We start from the raw sequence: 26,521 nt of genomic DNA on the forward strand, positions 1-26,521 counted from the left end.
GACTTGCACTATTATGGCCTTGGTCAGTACATGTATGATGAACAATAAAGATTTCCATAATGTACATGTATGATGATCAATAAAGATTTCCATAATGTAACCAAGTTGTGTATGTTTAATTTTAAAACGCTTTATATCAATTTCAGAAAATGTTAAACAATGTCCATTTCTCACAATTAAACACAGTTACATCCTCTTAAGTGTTCCTGTTTTGTAAATAAAGGGCTCAAGGTTGATAATTACTTAAAGTTAAGTTTATTATTAAATGCCAGAAACCTTTTTCGCTAGAGTAGCTGTAATATTTTTGTAACGGTGCATCTCTTATTTGATATGAAACTCTTATGTTCCCAATAGCTCTCCCTCTGACTTCCTCTTCCATCTCAACAGGCTGCAGAAATGTAAAAACTAAGTTGGACATGAACATACTGCCATGTTTGATACAGAATTAGATGGACCAAGCATGTTGTGTATAACAATTCTTTATTTGTACGAACAGTAGCAATCCAGGATATTTGGTCCCCTGATAAAATCAACAGTACATTATTCAGGTGCAGTACACATCATCATAACTCTTTTCAACATGGAAAACAAAGTAACATAAAAGGAAGATAAAGTGGTGTGAGCTGTCCTAATTTTATGATGAACAAAATGTGCATATGTGTATTTTTCTAAGTTGTACATGTACATACAAAAAAAAAAAAAAAAAAGTCAAAAGAAAGTGACATGTATTTTCTGAAGACAAGGTGTCAAAAACGAACCCAAACAGAAGTTGGAGAAATTGAAACAATAGATCCAACTGTTGGGCTTTTCCCCCCCAAAACAGAACAGACCTCAGCACGTTTCTTCTCTTTGCTTTCCTGTTATTGACTCCATTAAGAGGCCATTTTGTGGCAAGAGCTACATCAGCTTTGCAACCTTTGCAAAGCTGATGTGATAAAATCTTGATTTTATCTTGGTGATAAAAATAAGACCACATAGTAAACATAAGTAGCAGTTTCAATCTTTTCTTTTTCAAATAAAGGACAAATTAGGAGGCATCCATGAAAATAGGAGATCACAAGAGTCGTCAAACAGACAAAAATAAAATAGAGATAATAAAATAGAGATTCAATGAGTCATAAAATTTGGACATTTACATCCCCAAAAAGACCCAAAACATTAAATGGGCAGGAGTTTAAATAGTGTACATTTAAAAACTATGTTCTGACATTCTCATAAAATCTAGCTTGTAGGAAAAAACTATACTTGTAAGAATGGACTTTAGTAGAGAAAGGTTTTAAACAGTTCAAAGAGGCACAAATAAAGAGCTCAGAGTAGAGTGCACAGCAGACACTGCAGAAACTGGTCTTAAAGATGAGAGGAGAACAAGAAACCAAATCTAAAATCCAAATCTAAGAGAAGGAATAGCAATCAGTCCTTAAAGTGTTCATGGCTGTCATCTTGGCTGATAGCAGACTACAGACTATTCAATTTATACATCCTCTTCCTCCTCTTCATCCTCATAGTGTCGGTTTCGTTTGATCATTTCCTCCACGGTCAGCGCCTCCTGCTCTTGTTGCTGCTCCTGCTCCTCTGCCTCCTCGCTGTCCCAGAAGCCCACGTCCTGTGACGATCGGCTGGCCTCCGCCTCGCCCTCGGGCGACGAGACGGCCGTGGGCTCCGTGGGAGACTCCTGCCGTTTCAGAGGGGGCAGCTCCTCCTCCGTCACGCCTCCATCCACTCCCTCCATCTCCTCCTCTTCCATCCGCTCCTCCTCTCCTCCCCGGGAGTCGTCGTCAAGCTCTTCCTCTTGGGTGAGGCGAGGGTCTGGTGCGTCTCCGTTCTTCATCTCTACCTCCTCCTCCTCCCCGGAGCTGGTGTGTACGTCCACGCAGCTGTCTTCGGTGGGCGTGCGGCTGTCTGGCGACCGGCCGCCGGGCTGCAGCTCCATGCTGGTGGGCTCGGGGCTGGCCTCTCCGTCCTCCATAGCCTGCGAATCAGAAGGTGGGGGCGGGCTCTGTCGTCCGGCCTCGGGAGCGGGATCGGCGCCGGGTTGGACGGCCAACGTGAAGGGCCGGCTGCGCTCCTTCAGGGAGGAGCTGCGGCGCAGGCTGGACAGTTCGCTGGCCTCGGGGCTCTGGTCGGGGGACGAGGAGGGGGAGTCTTCCTCCGGGGGCCACTTGGCTCGGACGGGCCTGCCGGCGGCGCCTCCTTCTGGGGTGGCTCCGGTGCGACCGGTCCCGTCGTCCGTCTCGCTCCGCGGCGGCCAGGAGATCTTCAGCCTGCGGGTCTCGGTGGGTCGGTCGGCCTTCTCCGCCGATCCCTGGCCCAGAGTCTCCATAGTAGCCGTCAGGACGTTGACTTTAGCCAGTGGGGACTCCTCCACGCTGGGGCTTGACAGGTCTGAGGCCGGGGGCGGGGTCTGGATATTTGGCTTGGTCTGAGTCTTGGCCTGCGGTGAGGTTTCGCCGCCCTCGCCTTTGGTCTCCCACAGCTCCTTGTGGGGCCGGTGGCCGAAGCCCTCGTCGTAGTTTCCCTTGGCCTTGAAGAGCTGGCAGAAGTGGGGCTTGCAGTAGACGTTGTTGTGCAGGGAGGCGTAGCTTCCCAAACTAACCAGCAGGGGGAGACAAAGGAAGATGCATTTGGTTCATCTCATTGGTTTTTGAATTCACCTAGCCCACTGCTTTTGTCTCCCTTAGCAATTTGTGTGTGTGTGTGTGTGTGTGTTTCCCCTCACCTGAGCTTGGTGTTGCAGTGTGAGCAGCGGAAGCAGGTGTTGTGGTACACCTGCTGGTTGGCCACCAGCTTCTCCAGAGGATAAACAGTCTTCAGACACGACACACAGGTCTCCCTCACCGGCAGGCGGAAGTTCTGCACACACACAGTAAATTCATTTGTACACATAAACATACATGCATCGTGTGTGTGTGTGTGTGATTCTGTTCTGTGAAGGTGTGTGTGTGGACCCATGAGGATTCACCCTGGTGGTCTTGGGCTGAGAAGAGTCTTTCTGAATGGACGACACCGGGGTTCCAGTGCTGGAGCCTGCTGGATTAGGAAATGACTGGTATGAGAACAGGCTGTGACACACTCTGAACACTAGAGGGAGCCATTTTACACACTTTTAATACAAGTTGAGTTCTTGACATTTGCACATGGTCCGCTAGATCCACTCTAATGAACACTTAGTGCTTGTCATATCTCAATCTTCCAGGCCTGGGACTGATACAGTAATTGAAGAACAGAGTCTTCATGCAGAGTAGGATGAAGACATGGAGGGTAAATTACCATTGCTCTCTGAGGTAGAACCTTTCCTGCTGTTGGGTTCAGAGTCCGGACCCTGGAGCCAGAGGAACATGACAGGAGAGGAGGTGGAGAACAACATAACCAATGAGTTAATTTATTCATTTTTGTTCAAGTGGCATGCACTCTAGGCGCACACGTGGGCTAACAAGACATGGTATACATACACCACCATGCATTTGTGTACAACAGAAACAAACATACTCCTAAACAAACTGATGCACCGTCGCAAACTATCACATATTTTGAAAGTCAACAGAAATTGAAGGCATTTGACAATAAAGCACAGTCCTTAGCCCACACATGCAGTTCTGTTTGTTAAAACCAGAATCCTCACCATGTCCACAGTGCATGGAGGAACGTTCTCCTTCTGCTTTCCACAGTAACTGTCCAGCTGATCGCTCTGTGAGGGACAAGAGACACACAGCTGTTGGTGAAGATACACAGCACACACGCCGACTTGAACTTGGTCTTAGATATGCTACAAAAACCTTCTCTAGTGCCCTGGAATATCAGTTGGGCTGAGTAAATTAATGGAGGCACATAGAATAGTAGGTTAAAACTGCGTATAACATTGTCTGCAGAAAATGTTTAGCAGCCGCTGAAACGGACTAGAGGAAGGATTACTGGAGTACTCACACTGACTGAGGTGGAAAGGACTTCCTGTTTGGAGACGGCAGCTTGGTAGAGGGCCATCCTGTCCCGAAGAGGAGTGGAGTCTGCAAGACTTCCATCTGACACAACACACAGACACACACAATGTTGACAAGGTGATGTCTAATAAATATCAAAAGGGAATCAAAAGTTTGCTCGTAAAAATGTAAGTTCTTCTTTTTGGATGTGTAGTATACTTTAGGAAACACATATCTTATTTACCAAAAGGTACAATAGCGCTTTTTGATCACAGTTAACCCTGTCTGATATGGATTATGGCTGAAATTTGTACTTTCACAATCTGTTTTGAAATAGTTTGTCCTTGCTAGCTGTAGTTTGCAAAACCACAAATGCGCCGCGGGATTGTGCACGATCTGCATCAGGGTTGTTGTTTTTTTTCAATTCATCAACAAGGAGACGAGGAGGAGTCCACTAATTGTTGTCAACTTTTGGTGAACTTCATGTTTTGCTTGCCAGTGAATTCTAGTGATATTTGGTCTTCAGCATTATTTTTGTTGGTGCTCAGTATTATTTTTGTCAGCCCAGCCCAGTTCAGACCGGGTGCAGAATGTGCTGGTGAGTCAGCCGGGCTGGGGAGGGGAACAGGAGGTCAGGAGTCCGCCGCGGTCCGGGGGAAACGGGGTTCGTCTCTTCCTGTGCTCTCTGAATCCGTCTGCTGATCGCAGTGGTTCTGGCCGGGCTACAGTCGTCACTTCAGGGCATTTAACCCCCCCACAGGATGTAATCCATCCAGGGGAAGCAGCACGACAACACTCAACGTTTTTGGAGGACATTGTTTGTAGCTGATTGAATCTGGCCACAGGCCCACAGAACAATGCTGGATGTGCATGTGAGACGACTTGAACCGAGGCTTCCTACATTTGTGACCATGAGAGCCATTCACAGTTTTTGAAGGTTTTCCGATATTTGTTTTTATAATCAGCATTTTGTAAAGCTCCTTTATATATTAAAAACAGACATATTCAACATACTTAACCCTATTTTCTAATTATTTGTATTTAACCTTTATTTAATTAGATAAGTACCATTGAGATTTAAAAGAGAGAAAGAGAAAGAGAAAAGGAAGGACAGAGAGAGAGAGAAAGAGAGGGCCCACATCATCATTATTATATTATTTATAATAATGTGCTATTATTAGTATACAAGACTACATTTTAATGCTTTACTATTGCATAATATAGTAATAGTATACAATACATGCAACTTTTATGCAAATTTGCATTATTAATAGATTTAGATCGATATATCGGCCCAATATTGGCCTTTTAATAAAAATTGGATATTGGCCTGTCAGTGTCATCTCTCGCGGATATAATGGAGGTGAAGATATGATTTTACTCAACAGCTTCAGCGGTGGCAGTCTGTAAAACCTGCATTTAAAGATACTGAATATTGGAACAAAATATCGTCTTTGGCAGCTTCCGTCCCAAAATATTGGCATTGGCCTTCAGAAATCCATGCTGGTTGAACCCTAATTGTTAATTCATTCAGGATTAATGGCATGAAGCCCTCTGTTTCTTATCTGCGTGTATGTGTGTGTGTACCTCCTAGTAGCTGGTCCATGTTGGCAGTATTACCGCCGTTTTCTCCACTCCTAGTCTGCTCTCTGGACACCTGTACAAACACACAAACACAGCCGGTCAGAGCTGTAGAACACATGAACATATATACAGACGAATCAGTAATCAAAGCACACATTCAAATATCAGCCTCGATGGGTCCTGCATGGCCAAAACACACACACACACACACACGCACAAAAGCTCATCAACACACAACCATATGACGCTCACATGTTTCAGCCGGCAGCGCAAACAGGCAGGAGGCAGTGATGCCCATCAGCAAGATCAAAAGAGGGGGTTGATGAGGGGAATGCAACGAGAAAAGAGGGAATGAGAGAGAGAGAGAGAGAGAAAGAAAGAGAGGAAATGAGAGAGAGAGAATCAGAGAGGGAAAGAGCGGGGTGTGTTTGTCCAGTCCAGCCCACTTTAATCCCCTTATGAGCTCAGAGAGACGGAGCCTGAGACAGACACCCCGTCTGTCCACAGCAGCCAGCCAGGAGAGACACACACACACACACACACATATACACACACACACACACACACACTACACTGATCACCTGCTATCACAGTTCTTTGCTGCAATTTAGAGCTGCCACTTATATAGCAGAAAGGATTAAAAATGAAGACACTTTGCTATTGTTTAAACCAGCGTTTCTTCTTCTTTCTTCTTCTGAAACTACGGGTCAGGAGCTTAAATGGGTTTACCGAAGTTTACCGAATTTGGGTACAAGGCTGAGAGCAACTGTCATAATCAAAAAAGTACCCTCAGATCTCTTCTGAGAGGAGTGTCCCAATGGTAAAACCAAATCATTTGGTGATCTGGTGAAGGTCTCCAACAGATGGTCCTGCCAATGGATGTACTGGCTCCTCACAACGTGAGGGCACACACTGCACTCCTCCAGTCACTTAGGGCAGAGATTTAACAATAGGTCACACAGAACATGACACTTTGTACTTGGCCCACAGTCTAAACAGCAAGCCACAACGAGCGAGAGCCACATCTGAGCGGCCTTGATCTCGGCTCCTGCACCTGTTCGACAGATCCCCCCCCCCCCCCCCCGATACATCCTGACCTGACCTGACCTGTAATTTAGGTTCTGGGCACCCTTCACATTCAGAGGCACCTACTGTACCAGCCTGAGGGGCGGCCGACACTAGGCCAGCTTGTCCTTGGCTCGGCTGCCTGATCGGGCTGTGGGGCCTTGCCCTCAGTCATCTGTTGAGCCTTTTTAAATGCCGGTGAGGATGGGATTGAAGGCGGCTTTCACAACAAAAATTAAAGCGGTTGTAGATGTAAGAGAATACAGGTCTAGCACACCGAAAATGTACGGCTCAAACAACTCAATGTGCATCAGTTATCGCTTACAAAACATTTTTACTTTCAAACTATACATAAAAGTACTCCCTAGAACTATTACACAAGTGTACTTAGCTATTCTAAACTACACTCAACACTCTATTTTACTATATTTAAACTGACTGTATTTAACTATATTTAAAAGCTATACATAATATTTAAATCTACAACGCTCTGCGCACAGCACTGGCTCAAACACTCCAAGGTGCCGGCAGTGGCTGGAAACACAATGTAACAAATGCAGTCTAGTCCAAACCCGTTAAAGTAATGTTATCAATTATGGTTTGTCTGGCTTCTCCTTGAGTGCGGTGGACTAGACTACATTTATATAACAATATTTAACTCAATTTTTTCTTCTTTCTTTGCCCTAATGAAAATATATCATTGCTCATTATGTAAGATCCCGACACACACCAGTCATTTTGGGCCTCAACCCCAAGTTTAAGAAATATGGCCCTATAGGATACATATGACTAGTCAATTGTGACAACTTTGTATTGGTGTCAGTAAGTATTATTGTTTGTATGCATTTACAAAATAATTTTTTGGTATCCTAATTTAAAAACTGTAGTTGAACACTGAAAATGCCATTCTTGTCCATGCTCTTGCCAAGCTTCTCCCTCTCTCTAAACACCAAGAGACTATACCGGAAATAGGGCTAGGACTTGTGCAGTCCTTCACTTTTTTGTGTTACTTTTGTCTTATTTTAAGCTTCATCTCCAAACGCATGCCTTCATCTCCCCCGGAGCTGCTGTTTGTTTGTATAATGTTGTCATACAAAAAGCCCCACATGAAGTCATACAAAAAAAAACCCACATGAAGTAAAATGAATGACTCAACCCATTTCATCACCACCTCTCTGAACCAGCTTGTCTGAAGAGTGTAATGTAGAGGTTACAGGTTGAAACAGGTGAGCAGGGTGAGACTGGGTGAGTCATCTGAGTCATCTGAGGCTGGATCTGTGCCAAACCGTGTGGACCAGAGTCGGAGTGAGGACACAGTTGAACATATAAGCCTGCAAACATGTACAGTCGCACGTGTGCAATAACACACACACTTATGCAAGTTGATAAATGCATGCAGGCGCTGAAACGCACACTCACAGTGGGGAGCACGAGGGGACATGTGGCCACTAATGCCTGGCATTACAGAAAGGAGACAAATCACCACAAAAAGAGACTCCAAAAACCATCATCATCATAATAATGGATCTATCCCCAAGGGTGGATTATCGTCCAAAAACCGGAGGTGAAGGGTTGGGGGGGGGGTTTTTGAGACTGGTAGAGGCTCATCTGTGTGTGTGTGTGTGTGTGTGTGTGTGTGTGTGTGTGTGTGTGTGTGTGTGTGTGTGTGTGTGTGTGTGTGTAGGGGGGTCAGTAGGTTGTAAACAAGCAGCCGGGCTGTACAAGCTCAGGCTGGGTCTCAGGAGGCTGGATCAGCGGGCTAGACAAAGAATCTGCCACTAATCCTGATACTATTAAAGCTCTCATACAGTCTGACAGACTGACTTGCAGTCCCACCACTGCTACCCCCCCCTCTCCCCCCTCTCCCATGACCCCACCCTCTCCCTCAGCCCACCTAGCACACACACACACACACACCCTACCCAATGACAATACCCTGATCTTACATTAGGCCTCTCCAAAACAAAAGACAGAAGGGGAAGGCAGCCTTTGACCTGTGTGTGCACCTACAGCGTAAGTCAATAGCCTTTAAGAGCCTAATGGCCTTTTAAACCCTGCAATACAACTAGCCCAAGCTACACAATAGCACTGTTCAAAGTGAGCTGCCACAGTTGAAAGCGGCCACTGACAAAGTTAGCCCAATAACCTTTGAGAAGCCATTTTCATTACAGGTACTTTGCTCCAACACAAGTCAGTCAGTCAGTGTGCAGCCGTGGCATCAAAAGACCTCATTCAGCCTCAAGGAAAACATTCTAATCCGACAAGGAAGTCAACAAAAACAGAAAGAGTAAAAGTGAGAGTGCCTCGGGCCAGCGGCTATAAAACTGGTCTCAGTCAAAGAGGAGCCTGTTCAGAGGCAAAACAAAGAGACCGGCTAACACCATATGGACATCCAACTGAAACTGAGCGCCATAGCTACCTCTCGTGAAGAAGAGGACGGAGGAGGAGGAGAAGAAGAGCCGCGAGGGACGGAGAGTCAGCGCAGAGATCTCATCGAGGGAGTTCACTCTGTTCAGTCAGTTAATCCAACACTAACTCAATTGTACACAATCAGGTCCGGGTTACAGCTATGAGAGAGATGGAGTGTGGAGCCCAATCTGGCTTCTGAGAGAGAGGGAGAGAGGAGATATGGGGCAGGGCCTCTGGATATGGTTTAGGGGAGGAGGAGGAAGTGTAGGGTGTGTGGGTGTGTGTGTGTGTGTGTGGCTGGAGAGGGAGGGCGATAGGGAGCAGGTGTTCAAGGGGGGCTGGTTTTGAGGGGGTGTGGCCGGATGAAGGTGGGGATGATGACATGGCTAGAGAGAGGGGGAGGCCAAGTGTGCCTTACGTGTGTGTGTGTGTGTGTGTATGTATGTGCGTGGTGTTAGGGATTGAAAAGGGGGGGGGGGGTGTCGCGGTTTACTGTGTCACGGTTCAGCAGCCTCAATAGAGCGGCAGGCGTACAGGGTGGAACTGTTTGGGAGGGGAGGGCAGAGGAGGAGCAGCTGGTGGAGGAGGTGGCTGTGGGAGGAAGGGAGGGAGGGAGTGGAGGGAGAGGAGGAGGAGGATGGGTGGGGCTGGGCTGGAACAGGGGTTGTGGGGGGGGGGGGGTTAGGATGGAGACAGGAGGGGCTGGGCAAGCGGGGTTGGGGTCAATTAATTTCAGAGCACGTCTGCCTCATGACTGCATGAGTTTCCCCCCTGGGAATGGAGAAGGGATGGGAAGTGAGAGGAGGGGGGCAAAAAAGAAAAGAGGAGAGAGCGGAGGACGAGGTCTTTGATGATGTGTAGGACGGGGAGGGAGGGGGGAGAGAGACAAGTGGGCGGAGAATGGGGGGGGGGGGGAGAAATGGGGGAGGGAAGGGAAGGGAACGAACGGAGGACAGAAGGGGAGAAAGGGGACAAGGAAGATGATTGATGAGAGGAGGAGGGAAGAGAGGAGAGGAAAAGAGAGGGGTCTATCTTTGATGGCCTTAGGGGAGACGGTTGTCTGAGGAGGCTCACAGTGTGGATCAGCTGTCTGCAGTCATGAGCCTCCCAGCCCGCACCATTACATCATCTGCCCTCCGGAGGGGGGCTCAACAAAGAGAAGCAGAGGGTTTGGCTATACAGTGGAGGCCATTGTACAAGTCCCTCCACACTGCATCTATAGTACTGAGATCTTGTATATAGTACTCAGGACTCTCCTCAAACAATTCCTCTTGGGGTAACGCAACAGTGCAGCATGCAATAATCTAGTCCCAAATCCCTCCACTTTCCTGTAGCGTTCCTTCATCTCACTTTCAAAAGCCTACATGGGAGGGCAGTGATGAGTTGAAAGGAGTGGGAAAAGGATGTTTTGGGGGTTTTTTTTAACAACGCAGCGCTAAGCACATTTCCATGTTTTCTGAGGTCTTTCTCTGCCAAGAACCACTCCTTTGTTGGTCTTGGATCACTTGAAATCTCAACAAAAATCATCCGTGATTTAAAGATCAACAGCTCTCTGGTGATGGTAAAGCCTGATCCTGTTCTTTCGGTGGCCTTTACAGAAAAAAAACGTGTTTCTCCTTGTTAGATAAAAGATTCACAGTGATGAATAAGCAGGAATTCCTCACAGTGAGAGGAGCGGCTCTTCGTCTGGGGAATTGGCTCTGGCTCGTGTTTACGAGGGTGGAGCTGAGGTGTTGTCTGGTCACTAAGCTCTCAAATGAGACCGCTCACATCCTGCTCTCACAGCATCTACTCAGGCAGATTCTCAAACAAACACGGCAAATGAAATTAACATTGATATTCAAGGAGAGTCAACCATGTTTGCTTTCTGATGTCTTTGTCTTTGCTCCCTTCAGGGGAGTACAGCTGAAAGAATAAGAGATTTGATGCCTGTGTTGCTGATATTCGGCTCCATGCATACTGCATTGGGGAAAAATAGTACCAATACCACTAAGATCTGAAACAAATGTGATGGGGGGCTAGCTTAAGGCCAGGCAGTACGGATGTGCGTCCTACTGATACTAGGTCAGTGGTGTTTTGTAAACGTTTATTTCAAAAGCAGAACTAAAGTGTCGCTATGCTTCTTAAAGTCTCATAATGACTTCTTATCTTCACTCCCCGTCATCAGTAAATGAACGCTCTGTGTTGAGGAAACACAGCATGGCTGTTCACATGTCACACCCCAAGTATGACCACAAGTATGACCACTTTACATTTTACGTGCCTTGAAGAAATGACTGGACATCCGGCTCATCCACTTCTGTGTTCGACAAATATCAATTAGCTGCCTGGGGAGCATGAAGTTCCAGTTACTGATACTTGGCTGAGAAGATGTGCAAGTATTAAGTCAGCTGAGTGTGTGTGTGTGTGTGCATGTGTGTGTGTTGAGATGAGGGATAGTGAGGCGAGGCAGCACCATATGACTAGAAGCATGACCACACTGGGGGGGGGGATCTGTCTCCTTGAAGACCAAGCGGAACTAAAACTCATCATGAAACCTCTTCTGTTTGAACTGGATATATCAAGCATTAGAGTCTTCAGTCTTCACCCACACCTCATTAACTTTAAGGTGACTCTGTTCATCGTGAAATATTAAAATTGGAGCAGCGTAAACCAGCGGAAGTCAAGCACATGAAAAACACGCCTGATCAGTTCTAACAGAAACACTTGATCCTGCTCATCATCTTTCCACACATGTACAATAAGCCTGATGGTCACTGCACTGGACTTGCCTTGTCGGTCAGGTTCTCCCCCTTCTCGAACATCATCTTGAGGCTATTGAGGGGAACGTTGGGCTTCTCGGAGGCGGGCACTTCAGCCGCTGCTCCCTCTTGCCTCTCTGAATCTCTCCTGGGCTTCTTCTCCATGTCTGGTTCCTCGGAGCTGAAGGAGGGTCTAGATTCAGCGGTCTGGGAGTGAGCCTCTGTCTCGCGCTCAGACTGCCTTTGGTCCCTGGTCTGGATATCCTGGTCCTGAGAGCAGCTGGTAGATTTCGGGGTGTGAGCCTGGGTCTCGATCTGTGGTTTGGGACCTGCTGAGTGACTGGTGCGGGTCTGAGGTGCGGCGGAGCTGCAGGGTGCGGCCTGAGGCTGGGCTCTGTGGCCGGACGGCTGCTGCTGCTGCTGCTCCCAGCGTTTCTTTAAAACACTCAGATTCCCGGTTCGCAGAGTCGGGGGCAAGGGTTCCGCTACCTAGAGAGAAAATAGGCACTCAGTTATTTAGACCAATGGTTCCTCTTCAGCCTGGGACCCAAACTGAGCACCTCACCCTGGGTCCCGGCTCATTAAAACACACACTACTAATACTCATCATGTTGAAGACCAACAAGACAAAGACCTGTGACCCATTTTGTGTCAGGATCAATCATTTAAGAAATATGGAGTTCAGACTGATAAATCCATTATTATGTCCTCCTGTTTTTTCAACCAGACCTGCACTGAGCTGTATTTGCAAATAATAATCAGCATTTGTTTTAGCCTCCATGGAATAGCAGATGGATGGGATTTACACATCGGGACAATTGAGATAATTCCACATTGATGGCAGATGCCAAGTTGTCAGTGCTGTCACAGAAAGTACACAAATCGCCTTTCCTCTCCCATCTCAACTGTATTGCTGTAGATGGGAAACACTACTCATCTGGTGCCTGAGGAGGATAAAACCAACCTTAAGAAATATTTGCGAAGGTCTGACGTCTACTATGCAAATGACATGCAGATGTATATGAACTGTTGGTAAGAATTGACATGAGTAGACATGCACTTTAAACAGAGTTTGGATGCACCATTACTCAACCAGAGCAGTGTAGATAACAGATAAGTCACACTGTAACTCACATCGTCACACCCAGTCACAGTCACACATGTGCTGAAAATATGATGACTAACTATTTCTAAGGCTTTTGGATGCTAGCCAGTCTTTGAATCTGTTCTTAGTTTGCTCAATTAATTAGTTTGCCACTTGATCCTCCATCAACTGCTGAATGAAGCTAAAAAACACTAACAGACTAAATATAACTCTGTCCGCACACAACTTAAACTACAGGTTAACATTCAAGTAAACTCACAGCACTTTAAAAAATGTGAGGGTGAAAAAAGACAGAATAGAGAGCAGAGCAGACAGAAATACAAATAACTGCACAAGAAACAAAGACAAAGCCAGTCAGCATGCACTTCTATAAACCAAGCTCTCTTGGATAGAGAGAGAACAGAAAGAACTAAACAAAAGAGCTTCTTTTTGCCAAAGAAACGTGTAAAAACCTGAGAGGAGAGGGGCTGATGACCTGGCCGTCCAGTTGGCGAAGTACGTGTGTGAGCGTGTGTGTGTGCGTGTGTGTGTGTGTGTCTGCTGGCCGGCTGGAAATGCTACAAGCTGTCCCAGATGTGCGAGCCTTGAGAAGTGATCAGGGCAGCATGAAGGAACTAGCCAACCCCCTACACCACAGAGAAACACACAGAAGGAAGGAGGGAAGGAAACAGAGGGAGTGAAGGAGGCATGGGGGAGGGAGGGAGAGAAAATCAGAAACAGAGAAAGTCAGTGAGGGAAGGGGGGAAAATAAAGTCCAGGAAATGAGAAAAAGGTAAATGAGAGAGAGAGCGCTGGAAGCTTAAACAGTGAAGAAAAGTACCTGATTCTCAAACTACATTCACATAGAACTAAACAGTGACTAATACAAAAGCATAAATAATATTCCTGATGAGCCCTATGGACTAGTCCTCATCTCTGATATTACTTTAAGAGGTAAGAGGAGGTGGAGCCCCACCTCTGGCTACCTCTCTCCTCTCCTAAACCCTCTGTCTCTCTTTTTCACCTTTTCTCCAAGGCATTCATTAATTTGCTGCAGTGACAACAGATTTTTTTTTTTTACTCAAATTGACCCACTAACATTCAGATCCAATCCATTTCTTTGCTTTGTCAAAAACACCTCCATGTAAAAAGCTGCATGTAAATACATACACACACATATATATATATATATATATATATATATATATATATATATATATATATATATATATATATATATATATATATATATATATATATATATATATCTCGTCACAGAAGCCCACGAGTATACACTGAATGTACAAAATATTACATCATTATTTTCATGAAGTACACTGATGAGGTGAATCCAGCTAAAGCCATTATATCTTATTGATTTCCCTTATTAAATCTATACCAATCTCAAAGGAGGAGATGCAGATGAAGAGAAGCAGATGAGTTACAGAAAGATTTGAGACAACTGAAATGTGGATTGTATAAAAAACGGCTGCAACTCAGTATCAGGAAGGCTGATATTTTGTACATTCAGTGTATGCTTTCCACAGGCGACACACCTACCTGAGATAGTAAAGACGCTCTCTGACCCCTGTCCACTCCCTGCTGTGCTCTATCAAGACAGACACACTGTCCTCTAGGCCAGCACTAACAGGACTACCCGCACAGATCAAGCGGGACGGAGGCGTCTTGTCACCATTGATACAAGGCAGGAGATGCCAATATGGCTCACCTACTTTGACCAGGGATGCATGCGGAGCTGCTGCTCTATGTTCAACGTATTACCTTCAGATTAAAGTCTCTAAATAAGGATTAAAGCTTTCCTAGTCTTCAAGTGCAACATGTGGACAAACAGGCGTGGCAGGGAAGCTAGCAACTGTTTGTGTGTGTGTGTACCTGTGTAAGAGAGAGAGGGAGCAAGGGATAAAGAGGCAGCAGTACGGGGAAGTGCGTGTGTGTGTGTGTGTGTGTGTTTCATATTGAATCTGGTAAGTACCGTTTTTCTCTTCTCTGCGTTGCCCTCCTCTGCTGCCATCTGGTACCTGAGGAGAAAGACAAATTGGGAGAAAGAGAGTGAATGGCAGGCCATTAATATTTGTGTGACCATGACAAACCGTGACAAAGTAAGAGACAAAAGCATCTGGTCTTGCCTTGCCCTAAGATACACCCATGAATGACCTTTAAATCTCCCTGCGTTCTTCCTGAAACATGATTTGAAGAATCTAGATGGAAAATCTACAGCCCACATTACGTTTTGCAGAGGAGACAAAGGAAGTGGACGTGGCAAATAGAAGAGATCCTTAAGATTCAACTTTTGTCCACCTCTGTTTCTAAACTGAAGGCAAACTAGATTTAGTCTTAATCAAACATGGCGTCAAGAATAGACCTCTCTCTCAAACCGTCACCCACAGGCATTCCTGTGGTTCAATCACGTTTGCCTGGGAAACAGTCCATGTATTGAGATTTTATGGGATCAAATCTAGGGTTAGACCGATATATCAGTTTATATCAGGCCGATATTGGCCTTTATGAAATATGGGATATTGGCCAGTTAGTATCGTATATCGTATATATGATGGAGGTTCCTCCCTGACCACAGCTGCATAAAAACACTCTGTAAAACCTACAATGAAATTTGATTTTCTGAGCATATTTCATATATTTAATTGTGCTTTTTTGTAATTACTTCTTAATATAAAGGCCTAATGTATCCCAGACCCTGCCACAAGGAGCTGCCAACCCCCCCAAAAATACTTTCATTAATCTGGGTTTCAGAGTTTTAGTGTCCCATGATGATCTAAATGCTTTCAGAGGCTTTTCTACCCTGGCAAGAGTAATATTCTGGGGGAAACACTAAATTCTTGTAATTTTTTGTCATGAAAATGGTTACATTTAAAGATATTGAATACCGGCACAAATACTGGCTATTGACAGCTTAAATATCAAAATATCGGTATACCTAAGTACCTTTCATTACTTTCCTTCACTGTACTTCAGACACTAATAAAAATACTGGTGAACTGCCCACTGTCCTTGGGGAAACATCTACTCCCTACACACAGACAGAACAGTACTAGCTCCTAGTGGGCAGACGGAGTAAATGCACAGAGGAAACTTCCTGGCATGCAACCATCTTTTCAATTCACAAAATTAGTAACTTGACACCTCGTGGTAACAGGTAAGGGGAAGCCCGCAGAGCTGAGGTGCTTTCATAAGAAATTCACCTACGTTTTACTCAGTAAAATGCAAGTCTGTATACCACAACTGGCAAATTAGCCTAACTGGAGTAACTGGTTAGGGCTGATGTTATGGATGAACAGAGCTCTACAGAAAAGAGGAAGCTGAAAACAGCTGAGTGACAAGAAACTGTTGTGAGGGAGACCCATGGCCTCATTTCAGATCATAAAAAAAAGAGGTAACTGGGAGAGAAGACATAAAACAGACAGTGTCTAATCTGTCGACTGGCTGCTGGTAAATTATTAAACTGATGGCCGGAGCCAGAGAGAGAGAAAGAGCCAGAGAGAGAGAGAGATAAGGCGAGAAAGGGAGATTGATTCTTACTTAGAGAAGCGCTCTGCGATGGCATTGTTTTTACCCCTGGCAGAGACGATGGACAGCTCCTTGGCGGTGACCCTCAGCGACTGGGACGCCCACTGCCTGCGGCTGAATGGAGCGACGGAAGCCATCTTTGTTGTCTGTCTGAGAAGTCAATCTGTCTGTCCGTCCACTTGGCAGGAATACGCTCCGCAGCTCTGAGAGGAGGGGGGGGGGGGGGGGACAAAACCGAGGAACATATTTAGCCAAATGACAACAAACAAAAGTAGTAGTACAGATGGGAATAGTGTGATTCTGTTTACCACTCCTGTTTGGCTGCTCAAAAACCAGGAAGATTTCCCCCAAGCTTGTCTGAGTGTCTTATGGCAGCATCTTCAGACTGTATGACAAACACAGCCAGCAGAGAGTTACCGCCCTACCACTAAATCAATGAGCATGCATCATCCATGTCATGCAGTCAAACATAGCCTTTGTATCACTAGCTGCCACTTAGGCTTTTACATCTGCATAGGTCAAAACCTCACCAAGAAATCAATACTATTTGTGAGATTAAGACCAGTACATTTCTACTGTGTGTCTCCATTACAGCGTGGAGTGTGGACTCACCCTGGTGTTTGAGTCAGCCAGTCAACAGAGTGAGTAACAGCCATTCACCATCTGTTTCCCCTGTGACACTGCTCTTACTGAGCCCTGAGGGCGACTACCAGCAGACAAGACAACTGATACGCCTACATCACACAAAAACGCTCTTACACACACTTTCACAACACACACACACACGTCTCTACCTGCCTCGCTCTTCCCCCAGTGTGTAACTTCACAGCCTAGAGGCCGGGGCAAGCACACACACGCAGCAGCACCGTCAGCAGCATACAGTAACTGTCATCTGTGAGTTATACACGCTCCAGCTGATTTAGACAATGAGGTAGAGGAGTGGGCCGGTGACGGCAGAGCCTCCAGGGTCCCGACTCATGGGCTAGTCATTCAGCAGGTGGGATGTGGCCTAATTAGGGCTAGCTCATTATTTCTACAACCATGAGTAGTTTTGGAACTGATGCTCTCCTGATACGCACAGCAGCACAAAGAGGACTCAAATCAAGATAAGCCTCTCTCCTCTGACATTTCAAAGCCCAACAACCACTATCACCCCATCTTAAAAATCATCACTGGGCATAGGAGTCCCATTGTGTCCTACCAGGTCAAATACAAAGGAAGGAGGACAGCATATTGTCCAGGCTACTATGCAGCCCACTTCTATCCTGACTCCTGAGATACAAAGGACAAACAAAACAGCATGTAAAACTGATGTAGCCTATGCAAAGCAAAGTTTTAAAGGCTTGGGTCAGCTACAAAACCATGACAACCAACACAGTAGGACTAAATAGTCTACAATCTAGCATGAGGTTAAAAGAGGGGAAAATTACCTGGGTGCTTATCTTTAAACTTCAAAGAAATGTCAAATTACTCATGGTAAAGATGCTGAACAATTCCAACAAGCTTAAGCTGCCATTTTACCTCATTAGCAAGTCAAATTCAACCATATTCTATAACTTTAACACAGAGTCCCCAAATCCTGTTTAAAATAACATCACCTACCTGTAAATTTCTGTTATTCCCAGTTGTTCTACTTCCTGGTGCTCGTTTCTGTTTCAGATGTCCAGCTCTTTATCTCCTTCTCTCACTCCTCAGTAGCCTAACAATCTGTTGCTTCCGACGGTGCGCTTTTGACTAGATAGGGAAGTGGGAGGAGTCCAACCGCTCCCATTAAACTCCTCTCAGCCAATACCCACGCAGCATTCACCTCCACCTGGCAGGTAAGAGCTCTTCCCGTCCAATCGGCTGCACCGTCTGCTGCTGTGTGAAGGAGAGCAGCCTGAAGGTATGCAAGACGAGCAGCCTGTGGCCTAGTGTTCAGCAACATGGCAGACAAGCAGCAGGGGGGGAGGGGGGAATCCCACAGTGGATTCCTGGAAGCTGAGTGAACTACAGACTCCTGGCTGCCCACTTTCTCACAAGGTCAAGGCTTTAGAGAGGATGTGACTCACTCAATTCGCAATCCTGACTGACTCCACTAGAGGAAGGAGGGGGAGGCAGAGCGGAGAAGGAGATGCTGCTCACACAGATAAGAGGTTTTTATTGCAAAAGACATAGAGGATGATAACTCTGTAAAGCCTTATTTCATTTTCCTCTCACATGCCTTGTGGGGAACTCTTTGGCCTGACTCACAGCTCCACTAGTCCTCTTCTCTATCATCACGATTACAATTGGCCCGCTTCATTAAAATAATGACAAGGCCTTGGTTAAGCTGTCTGGTTACCCATTGTGTTTCAGCTACTCCAAGTGTTCCCACCCTAATCGTATTTGATCATTATTTTGAAATGAACTACCACCAATGGCTTATGACTGCAGCAAAAGCCAGTGAGAAACACCATGCAGCCTGTTTATACAGTGTTGTCATGACCAGCTGACAGGAGCACATTTATTCTTCTTCTGTTCTATGAACCACAGCGTTTCCCTCTGGGACAGTTAGACTGGTTCTAGCTCTGTGGTGGTGCTAAGACTTTCGGCTCCATCAGTGTGACATCCCTTTGGTCAGTCAGTCTAATCCCAAACACATGATGTGCCGTGATTCTCCTGGTGTAGCCGAGGGGCTGGCCTCACCTCGCCTCACTGTTCCCAAAGCTCGCCCCGCCACACACTATAATGTCTGCTAAATTTGAAAGTAAAAGCTGAAGTTTCTTTCATTTTCTACTGGGCTGGAGGGTGTGTGTGTGTGTGTGTGTGTGTGTGTAGCAGGCAAGGCTTTCCCATAAACTGAAAACAAAAAAAGTCCCCTTCTCGTTTCTTTTTTTCCCCCTCATCAGGACTGAAGCCAAAAGCAGATGTTGAATCAAGTCTGTCCTCATTGTCAGGCAGACGTGGGTGTGTGTCTGTACACAGTGACACACAATTCATCAAGCCCATTACCTCCATTAGCCTACATGGCCCGGCTATGTGCCATTCAGTTGGCTCTAGGCTCGACAATGAACTAAACGGATAAATACACACACATGCCTTAATGCAAGCACAGGCACGCTCTTCCAGGCACTGTCTCAAATATGAAATCAGCAGCACAGATCACTGTCTGTGTTGTGACTCATGGTGTCATTTTGAAAGAGAAAGGATGAAACCTGTCCCATACTCATAAGCACCCACTCATCCATTTATAAAAAACTGCTGAATGGATACAAGGATCAGGGAACAGTAAGACAAGGGTGATGATGTGGCCTGAACCTAGGAGTCAACTCAATAAATACACAAACCTACTCCAATGATTTCTGCTAACAACCGTGATGGATGCCCCTCTGTTAAAATATAAGGGGAAACAGCAGTTTTGTGAAAGAGAATGACAAGTAAAGTTTAGACAGAGGAAGATAAGGCTCAGAAGTAGATACAGGCAGGCAGACAGACGCCCACCAATGCTAATCTTTGTTGAAAAGGACTTTTGTAATATCCAGTCTGTACTGTAGCCTATATAGCCAAATAAGTGAATACGTGAATGAACAAACAAAAACAGAGATAAATACATACAGTGGGCCTACTTCTTAAGATGAAACATATATTACTAGCCAAATAGATAAGGCAACCTCACTGGTCGGCTACTATACAGTAAATATGCTCTGCCGAGACGAAAAATCACCATAATTGTTAGCTGTTTAAGGAGTGAGCAACCTGCAGACAGGCTGTCCGACCAGACAGTATGAGACAAGGTGCACAGCAGGTGAATACTGACTCATCCTCTTGTCTCGGCAAGCCGGGCCGGTAAAACTCTCATGACGTCTTTCGTTTGCACACTTTCCTGATGTGACTTGCCTCACAGCTGTCTACCTTGCGCTTTCTTATTTCATAAATGCTCATACTCACACCAGTTCACCTGGGGTGTCTTCGGGCCGGGCCGACGCTTAGGGCAGCGATGAAGTTGTGAAAAAGTTGAGTCGCTCGAGGCAGGCGGTGCACACTGATCTCAGACCAGCTGTTTTAGGCTGCAGCGACACACCAAAATCGTTCATTTGAGGTAGGTTTTAATCAATAACAACTTAATTATTTAAATGTGTTCTTCCGCCTAGCAATATAGTCCTGAACAGTAGCCAAATAGAGATGGTATGAGCGGTGATTTTCGGTCAGCGCATTACTATCTCAATTAAATGTTGTGCGGTCACAGTGAGTTTATTGGATATTATACAACGGCTTCAAACGCGACTCAAACAATCACAATTAATGACTATGTTTAATCCGCCATTGATATATATTGATATACATTTATCTTCGGTCAATATATGACTAGTTTCGTGACTTTACAGTTGACCGTAGTGTTAAATCAACTCTTAGCTACAAAGCATAGTTTGTCCTTTTCAACATACACAAATTACAGTTTTTGTCCAGCAGGTGGCGTTGTGGCGATGAAAAAACATTTTAGGTAACTTACCCTGTGATGTTCTTATTAGTCCACTAGGTGGCAGTCAACGATCGCTGTATGACTGACATGCATTGAGGAGCCTCAACTATAGGCGTGTATTTGTATAACAAAAAAAAATGAATTGAATTTGACTTTCTGGTTTAGTTTTTCAGCTTTAAAGATCTATCTGTCTATCTATCTATCTATCTATCTATCTATCTATCTATCTATCTATACAAGAAAGCAATGTGTTTTCTAGCATCAAACATACAGTGGGCTACCTATGGATATGCAAGGGCTATGGCAAAAAAAGAAACCAAATGAATGGTTGAGGACATTTCATGGCCTAAATTCTATGTCCCAATACCTGGTAAGCCCACCTACATTGTACCAACTTACATAAGTATGTGTCCCACCCCACACTTTGCAACTAGCCTATATTTAGTCTGTTTGGTCACTTAACATTTACACAGAGGCAGATATGAGGCCGGGGGAAAACTGCAGAAGAACCAAAACCATCCCCTGTAAATAAACAAATGTGCTTTAATCAATCTGTTCTTTAAAACAATGGTTAAATAAAATGAAATGAAATAAATGTGCTTGACGTTTAGAGACAGAGATGGATAGAGAAAGGGAAAGAGAGACCGAGAGAAAGAGAGACAAAGAGAGAGAGAGTTAGAGAGATTTCACTTGTCTCAAAATAGAGCTCAGTGTCTTGTTTTAGACAAACTCTGTCTGGACGCTGATGCTGAAAGCACCCTGTCATCACTGCACCAAACAAGGCATAGGACTATAGTTCCACAGCAATACAATTACCACTGCATTCCTCCCGTTCCCATGTGCTGTTTTCCCATGTGTTGTGTCTGCCCACTCAAGTTGTAACTTAAATAACTTTGCCATGTAACTGTTCATACACAATCATCCAACTGTGAGCATTGGTCTAGTTATGCTGGAAGTGAGGTTTCATTGATTGATTAATTGATACTTTATTAATCCTTAATAATAAAAAAAAAACAATCCTGCAGCATTACGCATTCCAGTACATACACATTCAATTCCCAAAATGTAGGAGGCAGAAAGGTGATCTGAATCTCTGTGTATTACACTGTTTTTTATTATCTAGTAAACTAATGCAAATCTCAGCTGTAAATATCATATTTCAGTTGATGTGAAGTTATCTGATGTTGTCCGATTTAGAATTTGTCCTTAATTCAACCAGGAGAGACATGTAAAGGTGTTTTGCAGGAGAGGCACATGTGCACAGGAAAAAGGAAAAGAGTGGGAAGGAATGGTGAGGGTAAAAAAAAACCCCATAAAGAGTTGGGGAAAGCAGACTCTGATCTCTTCTCCAGTCCACTGCTGCGAGTCTCTGCTCCGCTGCTGCGTGGCACATGAGTAAAATGACATTCATCTGGAATGGTGGCAGTAGATGAATCAGGAGACTGACATGATTAATATGCCAATAAAGTGTTTGATCTTGAGCTTAGGTTGGGGAAATGGTTTCCACTGAAGGTCATGGTCAGATACTAACTGCCACACTTCTCCTGTCTGATGAAGAACAACAGCAGCAACGTCAGAGTACAAACTTTTTTTTTTCCTCAAAAGGAGAGTGAGTTTTGTAATAGGGAAGACATTTGAGAAGCCCAATTTAAATGTGTGGAGTCACATGACCAGTGAATTATGTGTTCTTCCCAGCACAGCACAACATGAGTGAAAAACAAATAAAACTTAATCCAAACAAGATGAACTCGCTCCTCCAAGGACAATTGTGGGAAAGTCAGCCCAGAATGATTCATCAACACAATGGCACATAATACTGTTCTCATCTCAGCTGCGTTGGATTACCTGTTTCTATTATAGCATGGATATTTTGCCCTGCAGTGTACTTTTTCTTCCCAGCCATATTGCTTTGAAATGAGAGAACTTCTCACCATCACCCACTCAAATCTGCCACTCCTTGCTAGCCATTTCTTCTCCCCTGCTCTGCACCCTGAAAAGCGGCCCCTCAAACTCCAAATTGAAGCCATATGCAGATTCCACCCATGCGTTTTCCTCCAATCACAGCAGAGGTGGAGCAGTAACGCTCTATACCCCAAACGAGGCCCTGGGTGTATAGATGACACTGCTTTTTTCTGCCTTTTCAGCCATTTTGTATATGAGCACATGTGTGTTTGCATGTCCTCCGTGTCTTTATGTGGACACAACATTCGGCTCTTTAGATGTCAAAGTCCTGCACTGTAGTTCTTTATGGTGCCAGTGAAATACTACACACACACACACACACACACACACACACACACACACACCAAAATGCACATAACTGCCCCACATGTACATACATGTGCACACACCACATATGCACACAGATGTGCTCCATACTGTATTAATATGCACATACATTCCCAGGGTTGGGTAGGTTAAATGTATTCCATCACATTTTACCTATTCAAAATTGTAATCAGTAGTTTAATCGAAGGGATTTCCTAAACTCAGTAATTTATTCTGGTTACTTGTGCTCAGTTACTTTCAGATTACTTCGCCATATTTGAGGTATAAAGGCACAGAAATGGAAAAAGTGAAAACTTGCAAATATCAGGCTTGCACACAAACCCAAATTTTCTTCTGTACCACATTTTATAAAGACTTAGAATATCTGCCACTATTTAAATGGCCTTCTGAGCTTCACTTTTGTGCTTTCACTTTAAAAGTATTCCCAGAAGTAATTCTCTCATTTTTCACAAGTATCAGTAATCAGAATACATTATTTTTTTAGGTAATGTAACAGAATACAGTTATATTTATTCGTATTTAGAATCTGTAACACTGCTAAGTATTCTGTTATTACCCAACCCTGCAGATTATACAGTGTACATACTGTATAAACACGGAGAGATAAAGTGGAAGGTGATTTGAAGTCCAATGGAAAAAAGTGGGGAAAGTGCTCATTTGGAGAGAGGAAGGGCATGCACTGTATTTCCCTCCTATAGGTCTTTCAGATGTTTTTGCCATACTGCAGTGAAGGTAATTTATGAGCCTCTACCATGAGGAAAAGGAAGAGGGGGCGAGGTGGAGGTAAAGAGGTCATGGAGGGAGGCCAGCCATTTTCTTGGGGTGCGTGTGTGTGTGTGTGTGTGTGTGTGTTGGGGGGTGGGGTGGTGGCGGCGGGTGGACACGTGTTAAACAAGCATCAGATGTGTTGTGAATTCCATACATACGTGGCAGTAAACTCTGTCACACACACACCAGAGGCAGCCGCTCATTCCTACAGTAGATGCACCGTGCAAACATGTCATACATGTTTACATGTGATAGAGTGTTGCTTTATCACATATAGCAACTGCTGTAGCCTCCTGATTACACAGTAACACCCCCTCACCCACCTTATCTGTGACTGTAGCTTGGAAAAGGAAAGTATTTCATGAGAGAGAGAGAGAGAGAGGTTGGGGAGGTATGAGGTGGACGGCGACAGACTGATTGAGGGATGATGGGGAGAGGTAAATGTGCACAAGAGTAAGTGGGACAAAGGTGAGGAGGCCTTTGAAAGCGAGGCAAGGTTGATGGGGACTATCTGTGGGACAAAGGTGAGGGAAGCCAAATGGTTCAACAGCATATTGGGCGAAATAAACAGATCAATACCGGGAGTTTACCCAGTCTCCCGTACTGTCCCGCAGTGAGTGACCTAAACGCTGTGACCGTTCTTTAATCTTTCGCCCCATGTACGTCACAGCTTTCTGGACCCGAACCTGGGCTCAATTTGTACAGACAGACAAAGTAGAACAGAACACCTAGTTTTGTATTGATAGATGTGAGCTTGTTGTTTCTAGGTCGAATGACGAAATAACGACGAATCTAAACCCGTAGGCTAAGTCTATTGCTTTCAGTCAAACTTTCACCTCAATGTTTTCTGTCACTTGATCTGTATCCGATTGTTCAGCTGTTCATGTTTTATGCCCTCTTGAGAAAGCACACAATAAAGTGAAGCTGCCAAGTGTCAAAATAAATATTGAGATTTAGAAGGAAATCTGTTTTATTTTTCTTTATGACCTGTGGAAGCTGTGGATGTTACTGCAGCGAAGCAGCAGGGCAATGTGTGTGTGTGTGTGTGTGTGTGTGTGTGTGTGTGTCAGTCATAAAGAGATCCGGTCTCAGATATGCTGAAGTGTTTGGCTACAGACTGCACCTGGGCGTGGACCGGGCAATCACACACACACGCACACACACAGAAAGAGAGAGAGACAATGGGAGTGAGAGTCCAAAGACAATAGACAGCAAAGGCAAAGACAGAAAAGAGGCTGAGAGAGGGATCTTATCTTTTCGTTTCACTCACTGAACGCGCCACAGTGGACTCTGCACATCGCCAGTTGTTTATGGGCTCAAAGTTTGTCTGGCCGCCATAAAACACAGACGACGAAAAAGTCTTTCTCAGGGAGCTAAAATGACCGAGATCCTCTGTTGTGAGGAGAGAAGCTTCCGAAAACAGAACCGGATCACCTCCACACACGCAAGCGCTGTTTTCTCTCGCAGCATGCTCTCCTGACACCCAGCATCTCCTCTCTTCCCTCCAGAACCTCTCTCCCTCACGGCCCCTTTCCCCCCTCAAAACAAAATCTGTTTCTCATCCCCTGTGCTTCCTCTCCTCTCCACCCCCCCCGTCTCTTTGTTTCTCTCTCCCCCCCTTCGTCTTGGTTTTCCCTCTCAGCGGCAGGCGAGTGTGTTTCCCCCATCTCCCTTAAAACGTGTTTATTGTCTCAGGAGGGCCTGTGAACGGGCAGAGACACCGGTTAGGCAAACGGTCTCGGCCTGTCCCGCCTGGAGCAGGGTAAATATTGAGGGAAAACCGACTGCCTGGTGGGTGTAAGTCCAACAAAACTCACAGGAGATTCTCTGAGCTAAAGCATGGAGATCTGTAACACCCGAGGATCAGTGTGGCACAGTCTAGTTTGATCCTGAGGGTTATTATGTTTGGGATCTAAGGATAATTCAAACTCCTTCAGGGCCACACAAGACCTTTCTCTCTCTCCTTTCTCTCATCTCTTTCTCCGCCTGTCCCTGTCTCCCTTTCTGCCCCCCCCCCCTCATTAGCGGAAACAAAATGAATATTCCAATTAGGGACTGTCACATCGCTGAGCCAAAAGCATCCTCACACGCTCTCAGCTGGAAACACCCGACAGAAGATGGTGGTTACTAATGGTTACAGTAATTACACTGGAGCGCATTATACAGGTTAAGCCAGTCGGGACACTTGGATGACTTCCCACATACGGAGCTGAGAGTTCAGCTTCTGGAGTATTGGAGGTCTTTTTGGTTGACGGGACGTCTTGATGTGGCAGATCTGATTACATTTAGCAAACTGTTACCGGGTCAAAAGCAGGGGATTTATTTTTTTAGTAGACGATGAGGACGGAATGTTAATTGAAAGAACTGTGCTTGATTGTGACTGATTGTGTGCCTTGGCAGCGTGCAGCTATGGTAAAATCAGAGAAACTCATCCTCACCTGATATAATTAACTAATCAAAACTTCTTTCTAACATGACTCTTGACCCTTGACAGCCAAACCGTTACATTTTCACTTTTGTGTTCTTGTGTCCCTTGGGCTATTATTCTGTAAAATGTACACAAATGTCTTGCGCTCCCTGTGATTACAGTAACAGATTATGGGAATACGTGGGAAAAGAGGTGTGTGATGTAGGTTTCAAACGATCAGGGAGGCCTTCAGGTATCCTTCAGACACTATGC

General features: G+C 45.1%; 1 protein-coding gene across 1 annotated transcript; it reads right to left on the bottom strand.

Moving 5' to 3' along the window:
* Positions 1 to 232: 232 nt before the first annotated feature.
* Positions 233 to 18,108, bottom strand: lima1a (LIM domain and actin binding 1a). The gene is made up of 11 exons (XM_071512502.1): positions 17,946 to 18,108; positions 16,356 to 16,546; positions 14,791 to 14,836; positions 11,744 to 12,202; positions 5,502 to 5,571; positions 3,922 to 4,016; positions 3,620 to 3,685; positions 3,268 to 3,319; positions 2,960 to 3,027; positions 2,717 to 2,850; positions 233 to 2,588 (listed from the first exon to the last, which is right to left on the bottom strand). The coding sequence occupies exons 2-11, from the start codon at positions 16,478 to 16,480 to the stop codon at positions 1,472 to 1,474; spliced, it is 2,232 nt and encodes a 743-aa protein (XP_071368603.1). The 5' UTR covers positions 16,481 to 16,546; positions 17,946 to 18,108; the 3' UTR covers positions 233 to 1,471.
* Positions 18,109 to 26,521: the final 8,413 nt, after the last annotated feature.

This window comes from Centroberyx affinis, unplaced genomic scaffold (genome assembly GCF_046629955.1).
Source record: "Centroberyx affinis isolate AG114_WGS23_722 - 3 ecotype Tasmania unplaced genomic scaffold, CSIRO-AGI_Caff_v1 ptg000024l_1, whole genome shotgun sequence".
In the NCBI taxonomy this organism is placed as follows: Eukaryota; Metazoa; Chordata; class Actinopteri; order Beryciformes; family Berycidae; genus Centroberyx; species Centroberyx affinis.